The sequence below is a fragment of the Lepus europaeus genome, chromosome 15 (assembly GCF_033115175.1).
Source record: "Lepus europaeus isolate LE1 chromosome 15, mLepTim1.pri, whole genome shotgun sequence".
Lineage (NCBI taxonomy): Eukaryota > Metazoa > Chordata > Mammalia > Lagomorpha > Leporidae > Lepus > Lepus europaeus.
The window spans coordinates 5035406-5055705 of NC_084841.1; the positions used below are offsets into that span (position 1 = coordinate 5035406).

At 44.1% G+C, this 20300-nt stretch overlaps 1 protein-coding gene across 1 annotated transcript in view; it reads left to right on the top strand.

Moving 5' to 3' along the window:
• Positions 1-20300, top strand: part of ADCY2 (adenylate cyclase 2) — a 398563-nt gene that overhangs the window by 327151 nt on the left and 51112 nt on the right. The window contains exon 15 of the mRNA XM_062211805.1: positions 7921-8005. Within this exon, the coding sequence (XP_062067789.1) occupies positions 7921-8005 (85 nt within the window). The remainder of the gene's footprint in view (positions 1-7920; positions 8006-20300) is intronic.

Below are 20300 nucleotides of genomic sequence, written 5' to 3' on the forward strand. Positions count from 1 at the left end.
AGGAATTCTCCACCAGCAAACCTATGGTATTAAAAATGCTAATGGAAATTCCTCAACTACCAAACAATACCAGAATGAAACGAATGGAGAACTCTGGACATGCTTGATGTGTGGGAGCATGAAAAACACTTTAGACTTATTTTTTATTAACATTTATAAAAGTCAGTAGTTTAAAGCAAAAATAGTATCATTTATTAACAATTCTAATGGAGAAGAGAATGGGAGTATTGTAAGGATCTTATATATTTTATATTTGATACAATATTAATGCTAAGTAACTTCTGATAAGACTGCATAGTTCAATTCTTTTTTAAAGATTTATTTTAAAGAGAGTTATAGAAAGAGGTAGAATCAGAGACAGAGACAGAGAGAGAGAGAGAGAGAGAGGGAGAGAGAGAGTGCTTCCATCCACTGGTTTCACTACCCAAATGGCCGCAATGGTTGGAGCTGAACCAATCTGAAGCCAGAAGCCAGGAGCTTCTCCCAAATCTCCCACATGGGTGCAGGGTTCCAAGGACTTGGGCCATCCTCTGCTGCTTTCCCAGGCACATTAGCAGAGAGCTGGATCAAAGGTTGAACAGCTCAGACTTGAACCAGCACCATAAGCAATGCCAGCACTACAGGCTAGGGCTTCAACCTTTTGTGCCACAGCACTTGTCCCAAATTTAATTGTTGAGCAATGACTAAAACATAAAAGATGTACAGGTAAAAAGTCAATTGAGTAAGTAAAAAAATACTAAAAATATTCAATTAATCAGAAATGGCCATAGAGGAAGAACAGAGAAACAAAAACAAATGAAATGAATAGGAAACAAAGAAGATGATTTATTTAAAATAATAGCAACAAATATAATGGACCACACTATGCAAACAAAAATGTGAGATATATAACAGAAAAAGTGTAATATTAAGTTCATTCATAGGACAGGGCTTCAGTGTTCATGAAAGATGTACATTATAAGAAAAATGTGGATTTCAATTTTTGGTTTTTGATGGAGGTATTGTGGCACAGTAGGTTAAGCAACAGCTTGGGGGAAGCCATTTCCCAATTGAGAGTGTTGGTTCAAATCCTGGCTTCTCCACTTCTGATCCAGCTTCCTGCTATGTATCCTGGAATGTAGCAGATGATGACCCAGTACTAGATCCCTTGCTGCTCACATCAGAGACCCAAATGGAGGTCTGGGATCCTGGCTTCAGCCTAGCCCAACCCTGCAGACATTTGGGGATTGAACCATTGGGTAGATGATCTCTTTCTGTCCCCCCCCCAACCCTGCATCTCAAGTAGATATAAAATAAATGCACATTTAAAAAAAAAAACTGGGCATCTAGATAAATTTATACTTAATTCCATTTTCCACAGCCTTTTTGAAATATTGTTGTGTTATTAATGGAAAAAAGCTAAGCACTACAAGTCACATACGCTGTGCAAGAGATGTGCTTTAAATACAAAAGGCAGATAGGTAAAAAGTGAATGGATGAAAAATGTAAAGGATATAAAAATAAGCACAAAACCCTATTGTACATATATTAATAGCACACAAAGTGAATATGAAGGCATCAAGCATTAACAGAGAAAGATATCGGATAATGATGAGAGGATCAAACATGATGATCATCAAACAGACCATTGCAGCGTAACATCACTAGGGTCAGTGCTATGGCGCAGTAGGTAATCCTCTGCCTGCAGCGTCGGCACCCCTTTTGGGCGCCAGTTCTAGTCCCAGCTGCTCCTCTTCTGATGCAGTTCTCTTCCATGGCCTGGGAAAGCAGTGGAAGATGGCCCAAGTTCTTGGGCTCCTGCACCCACATGGGAGACCCAGAAGAAGCTCCTAGCTCCTGGCTTCAGATCGGTTCAGCTATGGCTGTTGCGGCCATTTGGGGAGTGAACCAGTGAATGGAAGACCTTTCTCTCTGTTTCTCCCTCTCACTGTCTATAGATATAACTCACAAATAAATAAAATCTTTTTAAAAATCTATTAAAAAGTACATCATAAAATGTGTTTATGGCTAATAACAGCACTATAAAACAAGTGAAATTTAAAAAAAAAAAAACTACAAAAAAATTACATTTTAGTATCCCTTTTATACCAAGAAGGATGTGGAATATCTGAGCAAGGTTATTAATTTTCTAGAACTAATTGACATTTCATAGAACATGAACACATCATCTTCAACTGCACATAGAACATTGTATAAGATATAACCTATATTGGCCAGCACTGTGACTCACTAGGCTAATCCTCCGCCTTCTGCGGTATCAGCACCCCGGGTTCTAGTCCCGGTCGGAGCACCGGATTCTGTCCCAGCTGCTCCTCTTCCAGTCCAGCTCTCTGCTGTGGCCCAGGAAGGCAGTGGAGGATGGCCCAAGTCCTTGGGCTCTGCATCCGCATGGGAGACCAGGAGGAAGCACCTGGCTCCTGGCGTCGGATCAGTGCAGTGTGCTGGCCGCAGCGTGCCAGCCGCAGCGGCCATTAAGGGGTGAACCAACAGAAAAAGGAAGACCTTTCTCTCTGTCTGTCTCTCTCACTATCCACTCTGCCTGTCAATATATATATATAGATAGATAGATAGATAGATAGATAGATATAGATATAGATATATAACACCTGTATTAAGGCAGAAAAGCATCACAACACATTTGGGAAAAGACTGAACTGTAAGAATGATTCCTACTTCACCACACCAGGATTAAATTAGAAACCAAAAACAGGAGCCAGTGTTGTGGCCACTGCACTCTGTTGTGCTGTAGCCAGTAAAGCTGCTGTTGCAACGCTGGCATCCATATGGGCGCCAGTTCAAGTCCCAGCCGCCCTACTTCCAATCCAGCTCCCTGCTAATAATCTAAGACAAGCAATGAAGATGGCCCAAGTGCTTGGGCTCCTGCTACCTACATAGGAGACCCAGGTGAAGCTCCTGGCTCCTGGCTTGGGCCTGGCTCAGCTCTGGCTGTTGCAGCCACTCAGGGAATGAACCAGCAGATGAAGATCTCTCTCTCTCTCTCTCTCTCTCTCTCTCTCTCTCTCTCTCTCTCTGTCTTTCCCCCTCCCTCCCGCCCAGTCTATAACTCTGATTTTCAAATCAATAAATAAACCTTTTTTTAAAAAAATCAAAAATAGTAAATATCTAAAAATATCCCCCAGTAATTCAGTGATATGTTTTTGAACACACCATGAGTCAAGAAATCACAAGAGAGCTTTTTAAAAAGATTTATTTATTTATTTATTTATTTTAAAGGCAGAATAGCAGAATGAGAGAGAGAGAGAGAGCGAGCTTCCATTCCCTGGTTTGCTCCTCAAATGGCTGCAACAGCTGGGGCAGGGCGAGGCTGAAGCCAGGAACCCAGGATTCCATCCAAGTCTCCCACATGTTGGTAGGGGCCCAGTGAATTGGACCATCTCCTGCTGCTTTCCCAAGCACATTAGCAGGGGGCTAGGTCACAGGTGGAGCAGCTGGGACTCAAATTGGTGCTCTGCTGAACCACAACAGCACCCCAAAAGAATTTCCAAAATGTTTAAATATCCAAAAGCATATATCAAAATACATGGGTTGTAACTAGGCAATCATAAGTAAGAGGGGGGGGATTTGTAGCTTTTAAAAAGCTTAGATGAGGGTACTTTAGAAAATGGAATTGAAAAATAAATGTATTTGGTATAAAGGAACTTTGAAATCATGTGTATGAGGAGTTTTCGAAAAGTTCACAGGACATCTATATTCTGAAAAAACCATTGTGGATTTCAAAAGTATTGGAAAAGAAGAAAGGTTTAAAATCAGTTGTCAAAGCCAGAAAAATATAAGCAAATTGCCATCAATCAAGTAGAAGGGGATTAATACTAAAGATAAAAGAAGAAATTTTAAGTAAAAACAGAAAAAAAAAGCAGTAAAATAGGAAAACAGTAGAGAAAATTAATAAAGCCAAAAATTTGTTCTTTGGAAACAGGGTTGAAAAATTCTGAAGCTACTTGCAAGACTGATCACAAAAGAAAAAGGGAGACAGGCTCAAACAGCCAGACTTCCAGGACAAGGCACAGAAGAGAGGCAGATCCTACAGTCGTTAGCAAGTCAGATAATGTCCGAAAGGACTTACAGTGTGGACGAAATCGGAGAGCTCCTTGAGAACCACTTGAAAAAAAGACACGTAGTAGAAGATGTAAATGGCAGGTGTCTATTAAATGTACCGAATTGTTTTCAAAATTCTTCCTCAAAGGAAACTTCATCCCCAGATGATTTCTCCATTAATTCTACCAAACATCTTATGAAGATAGAATGGAGTGGAAAGAACTGGCCAGAAAATTTAAAATGTCATAATTGTGAATGGATAAAAATGTCATATTCATAAAAAGAAGTGAAAAGGTTGAGGCTACAAACCAGAGGCCACGACTTTCCTACAAATAGGAGATCTGGCTAAAAGAGAAAGAGATGGGTTGGAAATAAAGGGTGGGGAACGGCTATTCGAAAAAACAGCTTTCGGAGGAATGGAAGTTGCAGCAACCAGTATCTGACAATACAGAGTTCACGTGGAAGGCATTGACATAAAAAGCAAGATTTATGGTGCAGTCACTGGGGAGATTTAACAATCATACATCTTAATGCACTCCAGGAAGTCTTTGAAGTAAATAAAGCAGAAATTACTAAAGTGTTCAGATACATTGACAAACCCACAATCCTGGTTGGGAATGTTAATGCTCTCCAACATTGACAGAACATAAATCAGCCCTTTGGGGATTTCTCTAACTCATCAAGCACCATCAATAGATATGTTTAGAGAACACACTTTGTTATCAGTTAAAAATAAAATAGATTTTGTTTTCAAAAGTTCCTATGACATTGTACAAGTAGAGCATATTTATCACACCCCATTGGAAAAATAGTCATATTAGAAATAATAGAGGCTATGACCTCTGATCAAATCCAATGAAATTAGAAATAAGGACCAACCAAGAATAATCTCCTTATGAAAATTAAGATTCAGACTTCTGAATTACTTTCATGTTAAGAGGAAGTAGAAATTGAAATGATAGGTTTTCTAGAAAAGAGTGAATGAATAGCTATAAATCAAAACTGTGGAATTTGGCTAAATTGATAATTTTTAGAATATTTATCTCTCTAAGTGCATATATTAGAAAATACAAAGGATGGGAAATAACTTATAATCAAAGAAAATAACAGTTTAAATAAGTGATTTTTTAATGTTGGATCAGAGACTAATAATGTAGAAAATGAATAGAAATTAAAGGCCATAATAATAAAACAAAAAGTCATTCATTTAGAAGGCAAACAAAACATGCAAAACTTCAATAGTCTGAGCTAGAGAAAAACCAGAAAAATAACATTAAGCATTGGGAGAAATGCCTTCAAATGTAGAAACTTTTAAAGTTGCAAGAGAACATCACATAGAATATTTTACATTTGAAAACCTAAATGAAACACTTGACTGTCAAAAATCAACTCAAGAAATAAAACCAGTATTGTGGTAGAGCAGTGTCAGGAGTACAATTGTGTAGACACAAAGCCTGCTTATGTTGCTTCATAGGGCTACTTTTTCAATTATCTTGATATACAGAAGATCAACTTAGTATATACTAAGTAAAGATTTCAACAGGCTGCACTCACACAGACACACAAAATATAGAGTACTGTTCAAGTAGCAGTTTTACTGTTAATTCTCATAGTACAACGTCCATGAGCCTAAGCTTCTCTTGGTAAAATGAAATAACAGTAGTGATTACCATTCAGAGTTACTGTGAGAATTAAATGAATGACATATAAGCAGTACTTGCCCACAATAGATACCTTACAGACACCAGTGTGTGTCATCGTCACCTGCTCATCACCATGACATCACCAGATGGTGTTACGTTGAGCTTTATCAAACCATCAAGAAGAGATCGTTAAACAGTTCCAGACCTAAGAAGAACATCTCTTTCTGAACTCATCCTCGCTAGGCAGGCTACCCTGGCACCAAGAATAAATTAAGAGAACACAAAGTCAAAAGAAGCAGGGCTCTTTTGGGAAAATGCAGAAGATGGCAAGCCAAAGTTCAGCGTATGCGTCACTGTGTTCCCCTTCAGGTGAAGGGGTTAGGACAGGAGCCTTTGTCCCTTGAGATATGGACGGCTTCACACTGCTGACCCCTGCACTCTGCCCAAGTAGCCGGCTCGGAGAGTGTGTCGGGGACATGATTAGCTTTGGACAAAGAGGTGGGTTCTGAGTGGGAAAGAGGAACTGGATTGATGTCTAGAAGGAGAAGGTTCTAGATAGGGTAGGCAAGGGGACACATAGTGCTTACCTCTGTGAGACTATAAGCAGCCCCAAGTAGAATACATTTTTACTTACACTCCTCTTTATATCATAACAGCTCTCATTGGCTTGGCCCATGGGAATGGTCAAAAATCTAGGTATAAATGCCTCCCGGCAGAGTCTTACTGTTGCTCATAAAGTGTGGAAAAACTTTATCAGGGCAGTATTTGAAAGCAGTGGGATCATGTCCAGGACATGACAGCGACCGGTCCATATCTCGGTGAGGTTCGTGTGTTTGGTGGGAGCCTGATGTGCGTCCCCTGATGTCATCTCTCATTCTACAGTGTCTGAGTAGAGCAAAGCCTTCCCATAATGATGTCGTTGCAGGGGTCCACTCTGCTCTGATTTCTCATTTTGCTTCCCTTTCCTGTGGGGCTCCCAGCTGTGCACATACACGGTGCTTGCTTATTTGCATCAGAGCTTCCATTCCATACGTCGTCATTTCCTTGCTCCTGGTCTCAGTGCCAGATCTGGCATTTCTTCGCTGTCTCCAGCCAGTCTCTTTGGCAGGAGGTTGCATTGTGGTTTCAGATGGCATCTGACCTCTCTTGGATGTTCTATTTGAATTTCATCTTTGATTATTACTGTGCTCCATCCAGTTTTCTACCTGAAGAATCTGTTCTTGGAGTCAATGAAGTTTTGAATTATTTAATGATTTAAAAGACTTCAGAAACCTATACAGTTCTTGCAGATAAACCCATAACCTGTTGGTGACTGGATCTGTAACATAGTGGATGTGTTTTTCACATGATCACAGGATACGTTCATGCTCTTTGGCTTGCTTGAGCATGTGAAAGCCACACCCTATGAAATCTTGGGGGAACCTCAGCAAACATTTTGCTGCACCTGTTCTGAGTGAAGTTGCACGTGGTCGGGTGGGATTAGGAGGGTGAAGGATTTGGGTGTCACCAAGAGTAAGGGTGTCCCACAAGGTCAAGGTGGCCATCAAGTGAAGCTGCTCTGGAGCTGCCAGAATGCTGATGAGCAGGGACTAGGCCACTGAGATGTGTGCTGTGGCCAAGTGGACATGAAAGAAGGGACGGGGTGCATTGACAAGACATTGGACAAGGTTGCGCTCCTTCCTTCCTTTTGAGGATTTATTTTATTTGAAAGGTAGAGTTATAAAGAGATAATAGAAAGAGAGATCTTCTGTGTGCTGGTTGACTCCCCGAATGGTTGCAACAGCCCCGTGAGCCTGAAACTCCATCCAACTCTCCCATGAGGGTGATGGGGCCCAAGCACCTGAGCCATTCTCCACTGCCCTCACAGGCACTTTAGCAGAGAGCTGGACCAGACGCAGAGCAGCTGGGACTGGAGCCAGTGCTCATTTTGAATCCTGGCATTACAGGCAGCAGCTGAACCCACTGTACCCCGACACCAGCCATGATTGTATTTCTTTTGTAAGGAACAGATGCTTGAGAGGAGTGGTAAGGAATCAAACGAGTTGATCAGCTGTAGACACTTTCCTGTAGACCTGGGTTCTGTTTGTTCCAGCTCCATGTTCAGCTCTCAAAATATTGGGCTACAACCCCTATTGAATGAAGCCCTGAGTGAGTTGCTGGTAGCTTCTCAGAGTGACTGCTGCTGTCCGCGCGCTGACCTCTCCCTTTTGTTTCCTGGTAGAACGTCCATCCTCGGGATTTCCTTTGGAGCTGCATTTCTCTCGCTTGCCTTTATCCTTTTCGTCTGCTTTGCTGGACAGCTTTTGGTAGGTACTTCAACTGTGGGACGCTGTGAAAAGTGTGTTCATGTCACGAAACTGATTTCTTGCTTAGATCTTTGAAAACCAGGTGCCAATTGACTTATCATTTCAAGAGCTACAGTGCTCAGTAAAGAAACATACGCCCTTCAGGTCAACAGACCTGAGTGTAAACTGAGGTAGTTCATACACAAGCAAGATGCTAATTTGAAGGTCATTTGGAATGTTGGGTGTCACACTGTAAAATCATGTTTTTGCCATTTTATGTCTGTCAACTTTTTATTTTTAATCATCTCCTGTAAGTTTCCAGAATACCAATAACAGTGGACGCAAGGGTAATAGGAGACTTTTGGTGTCCAGATAATTAATTTAAACCAAGTAGATCTTTGACATCTGTTTTCAAGATATAAAATTTTGAAATATCTGAAGATAGCAAATGTTAAAATTATTTGTCGTTGGTGTTTTCATTTAAGCTGATCATAATAAACTCTTATGAGTGAAATGATAGCTCTGGGTATAAGAATTAAATACCAATTTGTTCTTGAGTATAAAGCAAGTGCTGCTAACTGGCCATGGCTCTGTAAATGTCCTGCAAAAGCCAACAGTGGTCAGGAGTCAGCAAAGATAAGTTAGCGTTTGGTTCATTGGAGATGAGTTGATACAGGAGACGCCTCTGAAGCCAGGATTCCAGGGGGTTTGTAGGCACCCTCAGGAGTGCTTCTAAGATGGTTTTGAATCAGATTTTTAATGTGATACAATGTATTATATACAACATTGGAATCATTTTTAAAATATTTGTCAATGGATACGTTTCATGTGCTGCCTGGGGTTATAGGAAGTACTGTAGATATCTTCATGGTTTTAGAACTGTGCTTTGTTCTTCCAGCCACTTACAAAACACGAGCAAGGCAGCAGCCTTGGGTTTGCTGTTCGCTCTTGGGGCAGTACCCAGCCCGTGGGACACCGGTGCCTTCTGTGACAGCACCGTTATCAGTCTGTGTGGGTCATTCTTTGCATCTGTCCTCCACTGTGCTGTCCTAGCACCATGACAGTGCGTAATACCCTATTAAAATCCTGTCCTTGCTTCAACTCTGAACAACCATTGTCATGGAGCCCTGGGCCCTCCCCTGTGGTCGATCCTGATGTCCTGACATCTTTTGGCCAAAACATGAGTTAAAATTCCAAAGTTTTGCAAAGTAGACACCCGGAATCCTATACCTTGGGCCTTTGCAAATGTCTATGGGCTGTGTTTTTCCTGTAATAGTTTAGACATTGCAATTGCTTTTGAAAACCCTTCCCAAAGGAGACTGCTGTTTCCAACTTACTTGGATGCACACATAACCTGTTGAATCTCTGAAAATTCCCTGACGACATTGAGGTTGTGTAAGAAGGGGGCTGGGTAGATAGTGACCCACCCACTCTGAAAGGCGCCCTTGAGAATCCTTGTCCAAGCTATACAATGCTTGACACGCAGAGAAGCCCAGTTTCACATGTTCTCTTGGGCAGAAAAGCCCTGGGCTCTGGCTCTCCTCACCCCCAGAAAGTCCTCTGCAGCCCAGTTGTCAGGTTTTCAGGGCAGGAATTGTCATTCCTAATTCTAATTCTGATTCTAATTCAAATAGTTTAGATCATTGTGTTGATGCATATTTTCCATTTTCTATTCCAAGGAACCCAGTCTTGGACGTGGGGAATATAGTGTATATTTAGGGTTTCAAGCTGGATTTTTTTTTCTTCCCAGTGTTTAAGTTGTCACATAAAAGAAACACTCAAGTGGAAGCTACAAAAAAAAAAAAAAAAAAAAAAGAATTTCAAGAAAAACTCTGCTGCTTTTGTGGGAATGTTTACTCTTTGTAATACGTCCCCTTTCAGCTGCCATAGAATCTGACCACCCCACTGCACCTGTCATAGCTCTTGGCCCCACCTATGCCCAGCTAGAATCTGGAAGGACTGGGAAGATGACATCACAATTCCTTTTCCCCACCCCTTCCGTTCCTGGGGACTTCCCAGGACCCTGGCACCCACACACCACATGCTAGGAAGTTCTTTTTGCCTGTCATGGCTCAGAAAATTTCAAGGCTATGAAAGAAGTGATGCCTCCCTCCCGCTGAAAAGAAGCCTGTATTGAGAGGCCAGGAAGGCTAAACTTGATCCCTCTTGAACTTGAACTCAAAGGATTCAGGAATGAGTCTCCCCTGAATGACCAGCAGTAACCCTAGGGTCAGTCTTTGAAATCCTTTTAAAATGCTAGGAGAGATTGTTTGCATTCCAATAAAGAGTTCTTTTCGCTGTTTTAAAACTGTCAACATCAGAGGTATCAAGGCAGGCTGGTTTAAGAAGCTGCGAGTGTGCTTTGTATCCCACCTTCCTAGTGCAGCCCTGAACGGTTAGTGGGCTCCCCGGGTCTGTGGGTTCCACATGTGCGGGTCAAAACAACTATAAATTGAAACTTCTATGCATGGACTTTTTTTTCTTGTTATTACTCCCTAAGCTATGCTGCATTAAAAACTCCGTTCATAACATCTATGTTGTGTTAGGCATTGTTGGTAATCAAGAGGTGAGTTACCAGATACTAGAGGATGTACTCGGTTATATGTAAAAGCTCTGATGTTTTATGTCAGGGATATGGGCACCCCCAGGAGTCAATCTCCCGTGGTACCAAGGGGTGACTGATGTCGCCAATATTCCACAATGGCCACGGGGAAACCTTGCTACCTCCTAATTGCTCGTTCCCAGGCTTCTTGGACTCCTTCATTGTTTGAGGTTTTTATAATGTTTTATGCTTACTTCTGAATTTAATACTGAGTTGAGGAAAGAATCCCACATACCCCAGCCTGAAGGCATAGATACCGAAGGTGGTGTGGACGCTAATAATCAAGCATTAATCTCTGTGTGTGCAGGGTGAGAGTGGAGTTGCAGAAAGGTAAGCTTAGTGGCTTTTTCTCTTCCAAGAGCTTTGCCTCTGTCACCCTCTGTTGTCCAGAAACTGCAACACAGGGAACTCAGACTGAGCCTTCTCCAGCTGGGTTTGTAAAAAAAAAAAAAAAAAAAAAAAAGTAGGAAACAGTCCAGATGGGTCAAAAATAAGGGTGATGATGAGATGTAGTTTTTTTCCTGTTCAGGGACGTATTCTGGAACATGGGTCAGGGAATCCCTTCTTTCTGGTCACTGCTCTGAGAAGCCAGCCCCATCTGCTCTCACCTGGGTCCTGCCTCGTGCCTCCCCCAGGAGTGCCAGGAGTGCTTGCTCTTCCTGCCCCCTCACTGCCCCTTCTCAACTCTTGAGCATGGGCTTGGGCTCAGCAGCTGCTGAATTCTGGGAGACTTCTGGCGGCCCTTGCCAGTCCCTGTGCTGGGTCCTTTGTGCCATGGTTCATTGTGCATCTCATGTTGATCCCTAATTATTTTCACATCGTTTGACTCCTGAACTTGCTTTCCACTGCCCTGCATCACCCCTAAGTCCAGCAGAATACAAATCACACACAACCACACACACACACACACACACACACACCCCTGGGGAACACCCAGAGCTAGGGAACAGGCCCCTCTGCGCCCCCTCCACTGGCCTGGCCATGCCACCACCCCTGACCTCACGGACGCTGACTGCTGTTAGCCAGAGGTAGGCATGCTAGAAGGAACCACATCCATCTTCCCTCCTCTGACTGTAAAACTGACTAAGAAGGAGCAGTGAGTCGGGGCCTTTGCCGCTCCGCCTGGAACGTATTCACCACCTGCACCCTGATTCCTCGGCTGGGAGACACGTGCTCTCTGTTAGAAAGCAACCTGTACCTTCACCAACCAAGGCTGAAGAGGCCGCCTCTCCACCTTTCCCCTGCCGGCGGGTCAGGCTTGCTGGCTTGTAGCATCACGTGTACCTGTTGATGGAGAGCCCTTCAGGGAGTTCGCTTCAGCCTTGCTTTATGCTTTGCAGCCGTCGGGCGCATGGTGCTCAGGGTTAATGTTTGCTGTCAGAAGTCTGGAAACGTGCTGCCTTGCACTCCTATGCAGGTCCCTGGCCCCACTGTGCAGAGCACACCCCACGGCCAACCTCATGCAGGTTTAACTTCGTCTGAAGCTCTGACCTCGGCCCCCCTGCTCAGCCTCGGGAGGACTGCCTGGCCTGCAGGCGTCTGCGCCGGTCCTCCTGTGTCCTCAGCCATCGGACCTTCCGAGCACCTCAGCATCCAGTGTCCTCGAGAAGTACTTTGCTTTCAGAGCAGATGCTAGTCAGCGTTGCAGAACCATCAGCCTCGAGCTGAAAGGGAACAGGAGGATCACCTTGTCCAGCGAAGGGCAAGGCTGAGCGCGTGCGATTCCAGAGTTGCCGCGTTTCAGTGAGCTTCCATCTCTGTGCGTTTGGAATCCAAGCTGCACCCTACAAAAACGAACGCTGAAAGTGTTGTCATCAGCTCTTTTGAGGATGCAATGGAGCCTTTGGAGCAAAGTCTCAAATGTGGTGACTGCAAATCCTGCACAGACATCCTGTGCAGGCGTCTTCAGAACCAAGGCGTGCTGCTACGACAAGGCGAGAGCCCATGAGCGGGTCTGACTCCAGCCTCATGACGGTTTACAGCCGGTAAACATGGAGTTGAAGACGACAGCTTTCTCACATCAGCGCCTGGCCTGTGACAGCTCGTCTGTCCTCACAAGAGCCCCTGGAAGCAGAGGCCCACAGACTCTGTGAGTCCTGTCCAGTGATGAACAGCAAGTCGGTGTCCAGAGGCAGGTGTCACGGTCAGCAGATGGGTGACCCAGCCTTAGGCAGGGGCATCCCTGCTTGTGAAGGTGAACCAGGTAGCACTGAGGTTGTCTTGGGTGTTGACTGAGTGCCCAGTAATCAAACTCTCCTTACCCTCTGGTCTGGTTTCCTAATATACATATGTCCTGGAATTCTCAGGCCAGTTTAATTGAAGTTGGGTTCTGGGCAAAATGTAACTCCATATTAAAATATCCTTTATAAAATGAAAATGAAAAGCTTAATTTATAATCGGATTAAGACTTTAAAATAGTCTAACCATTAATAATTACGCTTTGTGGGAGCCGATGCTGTGGTGCAGCAGGTAAAGCCACACCTGCAGTGCTGGCATCCCGTAGCGGCACCAGTTCAAGTCCCGGCTGCTCCTCTTCCAATCCAGCTCCCTGCTAATGATCTAGAAAAGCGGCAGAAGACAGCCCAAGTCCTTGAGCCCCTGCATCCACACAGGAGACCCTGAAGAAACTCCTGGATTCCAGCTTCAGATCAGCACGGCTCCGGCTGTTGCGGCCAATTGGGGAGTGAACCAGTGGATGGAAGACCTCTCTCTCTCTCTCTCTCTCTCTGTCTGTCTATGACCGTGCCTCTCTGTAACTCTGCCTTTCAAATAAATGAATAATAAAAAAATAATAATTATGCATTGCAAATACTTCCATGTATGTGAAAGTCCTTGAGAGTGTTTTCACTTGTATATTTTATTGAAAACAATATTTTATCTCAGTAGAAACTGAGACTACAAAAAAGAGATTCAAGGTCAAATTTTGTTATAATTGGTAATTTAAAAATTCTGTCACTGTGGTGATAATTGTAATAAGTACACCTTTACTGTCAGATTGAACTTTCTGACATCACTATGACAAATAGTGACTTGAACCAAAAATACCACCGAAAGGAAAAAGACAAAAAAAAAAAATTGAAAGCATCTTTAGAACCATCATCCCAGGCAGAGTAAATGAAAATGTTAGAAAATGTCGGAAGAAATTTCCCCAGTGTTGTCACCTCCTGCTGTGTATGGCAGAGAGAATGTGACGCCAGCCCACCAGCCTCGTTCCAGGAAGAGAGAAAAGCAAAAACACGGAGGTCACCTTGGGAGAGGAAAAGTAGGTCATGCACCTGCTCAGAGAAAAGCCTTCTCCCCCACAGGACTGTTCCCCTGGAGTCTGTTTTCTCTAATGTCATTGTACCTCGGAGTGTTTTCTTTCGGGGAGAGTTTGCCTGGTGTCCCCTTACCCATCAGTCTACTTGCAGCCTTTGCTTGTCATTATGTATGCTCTAGGTGTATCTCAGGTGAACAGCATCTAGCGCCATGTTATTTTCTCCGATCCAAAAATCTCTCTGACTTGAAAGTCCATGCGTTTACATGAATCATAATTACAGCTGCAGCTCCGTTTTGCTTTTTAACCCACTGGACCATCTTTGCTTCTCCTTTTCTTTTCCTCTCTTGCCTTCTCTTTCACTCCCTTCAGTGACTTGGAAATCATATATGTTACTCATTTTTTTAGTTATTGCCATACAACATGTAACATACATGTGATCAGCAGGGTGCACTAATTTCTCTGTCCTTTTGTTGACCAATCCAAGAATCATTCCCTCCTAGCTCCCCTGATAGTTTGTTTACATTTTTCTAAGTTTAAATTTCTCCATTTATTCACCATTATCATTATTCTTGTTGTTGACTGACAATTTCTTTGTCCACTCTTCTTCCCAAATACCAGGTCGTTGTAGCCATGTTACTAAACTGCTTCCTTTCATGGTTCTTTCCATAACACCTTGAGTATAATATTCCCGCTCAGTTTTGATGTTTAAGGAACTCTTCATTTTCTCTTCCTTGTGATAATATACAGTAATTTTCCCCAAGATTTTGGAAACATGATTCCATATTTTCCTGACCCCTGCTGTACAGAGGAGGAGTCTGCTGTCTGTCTAATTGCCCCTTAATAGATAATGCCTTTCTCTGGGGCTGTTACTGTAGGATTTCCTCCTTGTGGGTAATAGACGCCTGGTGTTAACGTGTAGGTTTAATTCATTTTTCTTGTTTGAGATCCAGTTTGTCTCCTCAGTCACAGACTCCTATCCTGCTCCAGTTCTACAAGCCATTGCTCCATGTTGCTTTCAATTTTGTCTCTTTTCTGGTCTTTCTGCTCTGTTCTCAAACATTTCTCAGGCTATTGAAACACGGCATTGCGTCTTCTGCCTCAGCCTCCCCTTTCTGTTTTTCGTGTCTTTATCCTCCTGTGTTGTTTTCTGGGTAGCTTTCTGAAGTCTATTCTCTCGACCACGGCATTGAATTTTAAATTTTCAACATCTAGTTTTTCATCTCTAGAGAGTTAATGTGGCCCACTTAATTGTGTCCATGAAATACATGAAATTGATTCTCTATATTAATAAAAAAATTTAACGTCCCTGCTGTTTTAACAACTCAATGATTCACTGTTTAATATAATCACCCTCTTATTAACTTTCTTAATCTTATTTTTAGCCTATGTCAGATCAGGGTGTTATTTGCAGATCTTATGGTGTGAATTCTGTTACTTGGCTGCCTCTTCCTCACATGGCCGTTGCCTTATGTGGCCATATTTTTCCTTTTTTGTTGTGAGCTTATGTCCTGTAGGAACTGCCCTGACCCCAACTGGGACGCCCTGGGCTTTGGGGTATGAAGCATCCCTCACAAGCAGTGTTGGTCTTACTTCTGCCAGAGCTCTGGTTTTTCACCTGGTTGATAATCCCTCAAGGAACAGGCAGCTGGTCTGGTGGTTAAGATAGACTTGGGAAGCCTGCGTCCCGTTTGGAATGCCTACTTTCAAGTCTCAGCTCTGCTCCCAATTCCAGTTTACCGCTAATGTCCACCCTGGAATGCATCAGGGGATGACTGAGCAGTTTCGATCCCTGCCACCCATGTGGGAAAACAGGATGGAGTGGCCAGTTCTTGGCTTCAGCCTGGCCCAACCCTTGTTATTATGGGCATTTGGGGAGTAGACAAATAGACCAGTAGATGGGATCCATCTCTTCTTCTCTCTCTCTCCCTCCTCCTCTCTTACCCTCCCTCCCTTAAAATAATTAATGTTCTTGAAAAATTAGCCCCTCAATCTGGGATTCTTCTTAGTAAGCAGAGAATATAATGTCTAATCCAACGCCTCTATTTGGAGTTTAGACTTATCGACAGAAGCTTGTTGGTATTTTCCTGAACCAATGAGTGGGATTCTTTTCAACGCCATGGGCCTTCTTCAGGGGTGTCGCAGTAGCTGCTGCCCTTTACAGCAACGCCTTCCTGGTGCCGTAGCCTGTGCCCTGCTCCAGAACACTCCCGGCCCCCCCACAGCTCAGCCCCTGTCGTTTGTTTCTGTCTCCTGGTAATTTCTCTCGGGGCCTGATGTTAAGACAGTGAACGTATTCAGTGAACTTGGGTTTGACCAGCGCTGTGCTGGTTGCTGGGAGCACAGAGCCAAGTGTGATGTGCTCCTGTCCTCAGCCAGCTCTGCCTGGTGGCCACAGACAAGCTCTTCAGCAAACAGAGCGTGGCATGGACGAGGCCGAAGTGCCTGCAGTGGAGCGCTGACCGCGTAGTGTGGCTCACCTGGGACTTAAGGAAGAAACGGGTGGGTTTTTTAAAAAGGAAGTTGGCTGGAGTAAAGAAGCCTTCCTGTAGGGAAATCAAGGCCAGTGAAATGACCAGCGTGTGCCTGACAGTCTTGGTGACGTTGAAAGGCAAAAGTGGTTATTGCTCCTGCGTGTCCCTGCCATTCAGAACGATAGTCCTCAGCTAATTAAAACGCCACAGGGGGCGTTCCCGTAAACAAATAATCAAAAATGCGAGTTTGCATGAGAGGCTTCATGCTTTTAGACAAGAGTTTAACAGGAGTTTTCTTTTTCTAGTAATAATAGCTTGCTGCTCGGCCATGCTCCTGTATTTATAACTTCCCTGTATTTTTTTTCATTTTATTAAACTTTGTTTAATACGAGCATCACCTCTTCAGCTATCTTATTTTAAAGTGGATGCTAATGAAATTGTGAATGCAGTCTACTTTTGGATTTGTTAAATTATGAGGAATTCATTTTAGAGGGATTACCAGTTGTTCCCAAGGCGGGATGTTCCAAAGGGGGAGAAGGAAGAAAAGAAACAGGAAAGCTTTTCCTTGTTTTTTTTTTTTTTTTTTTTTTTTTTTAATCCAAATGGAATGTATGAACCTTTTATTTTTATGTGGAGAACCTGCCTGCACTGGTTTAAATACTTTGGTATTTTCCTATTCTCCTTGTGCCCTTTCTGCCAAACTCCAGGGCTCATTGTAAGCAGCATCAGCTGTATATAGGGTGTGAGGAGACAGAATTACAAGAAACCTAGTTTTGCAGGTTTTAATCAGCTCTCATTGCAATTCCGGCAGCAGGCAACTGTCCAGGCCAAAAGTAATTCATAATGTCCCACCCCATCACATGGGCAGGTCAGAGACAGGAAAAGGAAGGGGGCCGTAGAGCCAGCCCATTGGCTGCAGCTCCCATCTGTCTTATTTGAACATGAGTTAAGCGTTTGAACATTATAATTGGCTGAAACTCAGCAGCTTGTACGAGAATAGGTGACAATCTGTCCATACGCCAAGTTAGGTTGCAATTCACCACATTGCAGATCTCCACATAAAAATAAAATCTTCATGCATTTCATTTGCAGTTCTCCTAAAGGAGAAACCTTGAGGCCTGACTTCAGCTATGTATGGAAACAGGCTAAAACCGAACAGTTTAAAAAGGGCTTTCCTGTACATTTATATCCTTTCTTCTCTTTATACCCGCACCACGTGTCACACTCATCCTGTGCTTGCTGGTGGGTGAATGTGGCGAGAGCTTTCCCAGAAGGTGCATAGCCAGCTGGCTGTCAGTGGGAGCTGACCGTGGCCTACAGGGTACCCACTGCTGGTCAGCAACGGGAGGAAGCACACTGGGCTGCACTGATGCCGGGCCCTGAACCAGAGCCACGTGACTGACTGAAACTACGCTGAGCTCGTGACGGGCATGTTCTCATTTTCACCTGAATGACTTCTTCTGAATAAAGCAGTAAAATAAGAATACACACTATTCCTGGATATGTTACCGTTTGGGATGTTTAAGTAAGATGTGTAGAATTTTGACAAAACTCATTTTTCCGTCTGAGACTTGAACAGTGAACGAGAAGGAGGATAAACTGAAGCAGAGTATGAGGTCCAGACCCGGGCCCTGGGGCCGGCATCGAGCCACCACCCCGTGGTAAAGTGCCAGGTGCAGTTCTGGCTGCTCTGCTTCCCATCTGGCTCCCTGCTAATGCACCTGGGAAGGCAGCAAAAGGTGGCCCAGGTACTTGGGCCCCTGCACCCATGTGGGAGACCAGGATGGAGCTCCAGGCTCCTGGCTTCAGCCTGGCCCAGCCCTGGCTATTGCGGCCATTTAGGGGGTAAACCAGTGGGTAGAAAGTCTTCTCTCCCTCTCTCCCTCTCTCCTTCTCTCTCTCTCCCCCCTTCTCTCTCTCTCTCTCTATACATTTCTATATATGTGTGTGTGTGTGTGTATATATATATATATCCCTTCCTCGTTCCCTCCCTCTCTCTCCCCCTCACCCTCTTTCTCTCCTCCCTCTCTCTCTCTCTCTCTCTCTCTCTCTCTCTCTCTCTTCAAATAAATAAATCTTAGGAAAAAATTGATTTTTATACAGAATGGCAATGTTCTCCTATTTCCTTAATCCCTTTTAAGGATTTCCTTTTCCCTTTTAAGGTTTTATTCCTTTTTCTCCTCTGCTCCCATCATCATTGGTTTTTTTTTTCTGTGTCCCCAAAACCTTCATCTTCCTCTTTTGTCATTGTCATAGAGTCAGGAGTACACACCCCTGACATCTTCTCCTGTGCTTGCCACCATACTGGGAAGGAGAAGAGAGGGTTTGTTATTCAGAGTTGCTGAGAAAATAGATTTTTAGTCACTGAGATGTTTCTGAGAATTATTGCTTTCTTCATTGAAATACTAGAGCTAACGTGTGAAAAGCAAGTCCCAAGCACTTCAGTAAACCCAAGCACCACATAAACTGAGCCGAGCAGGTGGGCACTGACCGTGCCCGTAGAGACACCAGAGAGTGTCATCCCATTGCAGAAGGCCACAGAGACTTGACCTGGGCCGGTGGCTGGTATCAGCCTCCTTCCTGCCTCTAGTCCCATGGCACAGAATCTCAGTTAATTATTGTCCCAGAATTTAATATGTGACAATACTCATGGCAGCCATATGTTTAGGAACAGCTGATAGAGGAAGCGAATGTGGAAGAGGCAGAAGCACTCAAGTGCCGTCCGTTACGGCCACTCGGGCGCCATCTCTGTGCGGGGGTGGAGGTCTCCCCAGCTCTCCCGCTGGACTAACCAAGTGGACCAGACCACAGGGTGGCATTTGTTTCTTCCTTCTTCTGAATTTTTTGAAGTCATCACTTTTTTTCTTGATGTTTCTGTGACTGCTGGGGCACAAATACATAAAAACATACACAAAAGAAGTCATAGGCCACGGTGTCTTCAGCGAAAGGGTCACAGCGTAGATCCGCAGAGAGCTCTTAATCACTGCTCCTCCCATGAGCTGCAGCACGAAATGCCTGCCGCAGCACCTGTCAGCCAACCCGGGTGGAACTCGCTGTGCACCTGCCCCTCACCCCTGGTCTGAGAAAAGAATCAGAAGGGTTTGTCCCGCAGAAGGTGGCCAACCAGACAAGCCACACTCAGCCCCTGAGTGGGCCTCACAGGGTAGGTCTGGCCCACAGGAAGCAGTGCCAGGGTGCTGGCTGTCATTGCTTAAGACTTCCGCTTCCTCTTGTTTCAAGAAAGTGAGTTCACAGTGGCATTACTTGTGATAGCCAAGATGTGGAAGCAACCCAGTCTCCATGGACGGCTGCATGGAGAAACAGGGATCTATGCGTAGGATAGAATATCAGTCTTCAAAAAGGAGGGATTCTTGTCATATAAAACAACGTGATGGACCGTGGGGGCCTTCTGCTGAGTGAAATAAGCCAGAAGGGCAAAGACTGCACAAATCCCCTTGAGTGAGTGCTGCAAGTTGGCAAAATGGTGGACACAGGAAGTGGAAGGGTGGTTCCAGGGACCGGCAAGAGGGAGGAGTGGGGAGTGGTTCTTGGTATGCATTTTGAGTTGTGGGAGCCGTAAGAGTTCCAGCAATATTTTGCAGCAGTGTGAATGAAGTTGGCATTGACCTGAACATACGTAAGGCTTGGGTCATATTCATCACCATTTAGAAATTGTTTAGAAACCTCAAGTGAGGAAAAGAGTTTCTTTGTGTGGGGGGAAGTCCTGACAAGGAGGGATGGGATGAGGTTATCGCACCTGCCCTTGACAAAGACCATTGGACATCGTGGCCTGTGCAGGTTCATACCCGGTGGTACGAGTTGTGTTCTTGGGTTGAACCCGTGCCAGGGTGACAAGGTGGGGGCGTGTTGATCTAGTTTCTACATAAATCAGCTGGGTTATGACAAGTGTTTCCTCTGAGACCTAACACATCCTCAGAAGGATTTAACTGACACTTTTCTTTTGCCAAAAGAGTCACTGAAAAT